General features: G+C 61.4%; 1 protein-coding gene across 1 annotated transcript; it reads left to right on the plus strand.

Annotated features, from left to right (window-relative positions):
* The first annotated feature begins 128 nt into the window (after window positions 1–128).
* Window positions 129–2,481, plus strand: EXOSC6 (exosome component 6). The gene has a single exon (XM_082439222.1). The coding sequence runs from the start codon at window positions 1,197–1,199 to the stop codon at window positions 2,013–2,015; it is 819 nt and encodes a 272-aa protein (XP_082295348.1). The 5' UTR covers window positions 129–1,196; the 3' UTR covers window positions 2,016–2,481.
* Window positions 2,482–2,861: the final 380 nt, after the last annotated feature.

Below are 2,861 nucleotides of genomic sequence, written 5' to 3' on the forward strand. Positions count from 1 at the left end.
TGCCATGTGATTTCTTATCTCCTCCTCCTCCCCTCTCTCCCCCAACCCCCACCCCCAATGGGTGCCCCCAGTGTGACAGCCCGTGGCTCCCTGGGTGTCTGTAGAATAAATGCTGTGGCTCCAACTGGCTTCTGGTCGCAGTCCTTGACGAGTCCAGCCCCAGACCCCTGAGGTTCGGGAATAATGGCCGCTAGATTTTCCTCAGGACATCTGTGGAGGTGGTCCACAGAATAGAGCCCCTTGTAGGAGATTATGTTCATTTTTTAGGCCCATATCCCTTTTCCTCACTTGATGTGCAGGTTGGGTGTGAGGTCAGAGGCATTCTTTGGTATAGGAGGTGTTTAGGGTACATCAGTTGCCTCCCCCCACTCCTTTGACTGCCACATCATTCCTGGTTCCAGGACCTCACTTAGATGGTAAGGGTGGAGACTCTGACCCGGTTCTGTGTCCATTCACCCAAGTCTGAAGACAGTTGGGTTTGGTAGCAGTAGTGTACAGTACTTGGTTGTGCCTGCTCTGGCTGATTTCATGTCCCCTGAGTACAGCAGGCTGGCTCTGGGGCCCTGGGTCATTCTCAGGCCTGCTGACTTTGAGGGAGGAGGAAAAGCAGGTCTATGCTGAGAGAAGCAGCAGAGGCCAGCAGTCACAAGGCCTGGGGGTGAGAAGTATGAAAAGCAGATAGAGGGAGGGTGCTGAGGCCCTTGGTTGCAATATGTGCATGCCAGGTAAGGAGCGTTCATTCACTCGACAAGTGTTTATGCCAGCCAGGGCACTGACAGTACAGGAGTGACCAAGACAGAAGGTCACTGCCCTCTTGGGCAAGGCAGTGGGGAACATGGATAAAATAGTCACACAAATAAGTGCAAAATTAAAATAATTACAGCTTCACAAGTGAAAGGAAGAAGCCCTACACCCTGAGCGCAAAGGCTAGAGGTCAGCCGAGCCGGCCTAGGTCCCACTTCTGCAGGCCTGCCCGGTACATCGTCCATCCATCCACGGAGCTCCGGGCGTCCTTGCGGCGGCCCCAGGCCTCTGCAGCGCTCGCCGTTCTCCCTCCGGGCCGGCAGGGGGCGGTGCGGGGCGGCCTGCCGCTATCCCGACAGTCCTCGCGCGAGCGCGCGGCTTTGAGCGGGCGGAAGAGCCGGTGCGCGAGGCCGGGCCGACGGGTGAAGGCGGCTCGCACGTTAGGTGCCGCCATGCCCGGGGACAACCGCCGCATCCGCGGGCCCGAGGAGTCGCAGCCGCCTCAGTTGTACGCGACCGACGAGGACGAGGTGCCGGCCGCTCGCGACCCGACGCGGCTCCGGCCTGTGTACGCGCGCGCCGGGCTGTTGAGCCAGGCCAAGGGCTCGGCCTACCTGGAGGCGGGAGGCACCAAGGTGCTGTGCGCAGTGTCCGGCCCACGCCAGGTAGAGGGCGGTGAGCGCGGTGGTGGCCCGGCCGGAGCGGGCGGCGAGACCCCGGCCGCGCTGCGGGGCCGCCTGCTCTGCGACTTTCGCCGCGCGCCCTTCTCGGGCCGCCGGCGCCGCGCTCCCCCGGGTGGCAGCGAGGAGCGTGAGCTGGCGCTGGCGCTGCAGGAGGCGCTCGAGCCGGCCGTGCGCCTGGGCCGCTACCCGCGCGCGCAGCTCGAGGTGTCGGCGCTGCTGCTCGAGGACGGCGGCTCGGCGCTGGCCGCCGCGCTCACGGCTGCCGCGATCGCCCTGGCCGACGCGGGCATCGAAATGTACGACCTGGTGGTGGGCTGCGGTTTAAGCCGCGCGCTGGGGCCCGAGCCCACCTGGCTGCTGGATCCCACGCTGCTAGAGGAGGAACGCGCCGCCGCCGGCCTCACCGTGGCGCTTATGCCGGTGCTCAACCAGGTGGCCGGGCTGCTGGGCAGCGGGGAGGGCGGCCCGACCGAGAGCTGGGCGGAGGCTGTGCGCCTGGGTCTCGAGGGCTGCCAGCGCCTCTACCCCGTTTTGCAGCAGTGCTTAGTACGGGCCGCCCGCCGGAGGGGCGCCGCCACGCCGCCCTGAACCAGAACCCTGAGCAATGACGGACGCCGAGGACCAAGCTGCCGCTGTCCCCGAAAGGACCCGCGCCGTCGGCTTGCAGACTGCGTGCGCCAAGCTGAGAACTCGGACCACGGGAGAGGCTCTGGGGAGGCGTGCTCAGAACTGATGCACTGGACAGCTGTGTTGGGATGATTTTTTTACAAACTGTTCTGTTAAAGGAACTTTTCTAATTGAGTTGGCTCCCAGCCACGACTCAGTTGAAGAAACCTGCGAATGCAGCCTGACCCCCAAGTTGGAAAGGACTTCAGCTGGACTTACCTGGAAAATGGAACCTGGAGCTAGTGTCTCGTAAGGGATGGACCCTATGCAGGCCGGCCAGTGACCCTCCTCCTATATTATTGGGCTGCTTTTGAGAGAATGGACAAGGGGGCTGTACCTTCCCACTTAATATCTGAGCTAAAACATAAACTCTTTTATATCTGAAAAATTCTGTTGTTCTTGGTACAGGATTTAAGAGAGCAAGGCTCTTCTGAGCTGGGTAGTGTGTTCTCGGACTCCTGGTGTCAAGGGCTTGAGACAGCATTATCTTATATGTGTCCTGGTGTCCCTCATCCCGTCTTGGCTCCTGGGAGAGGGCACTTGAACTGCCAGGACTGAGTTTCTGGATGTTGGAGATGGAGTCTGGCCATTTTACAGGGCAGAGCTGGCCTGTCTGACCACAAGGTAGGATCTTCCCTTTGTGGCTCCTGAGCCGTGCAGGTTTGTGCTCAGGTCTGGTTTGGAGAAAAGCGGGGCAGCCTGGTGCCCTTTCTGCCCTGGCTTGGTGTGAGCTTCTGAGCTTGTGTGTCTCGGGCCTGCTCAGCTTCT

This window comes from Balaenoptera physalus (genome assembly GCF_965194825.1).
Source record: "Balaenoptera physalus genome assembly, chromosome: 19".
NCBI lineage: Eukaryota > Metazoa > Chordata > Mammalia > Artiodactyla > Balaenopteridae > Balaenoptera > Balaenoptera physalus.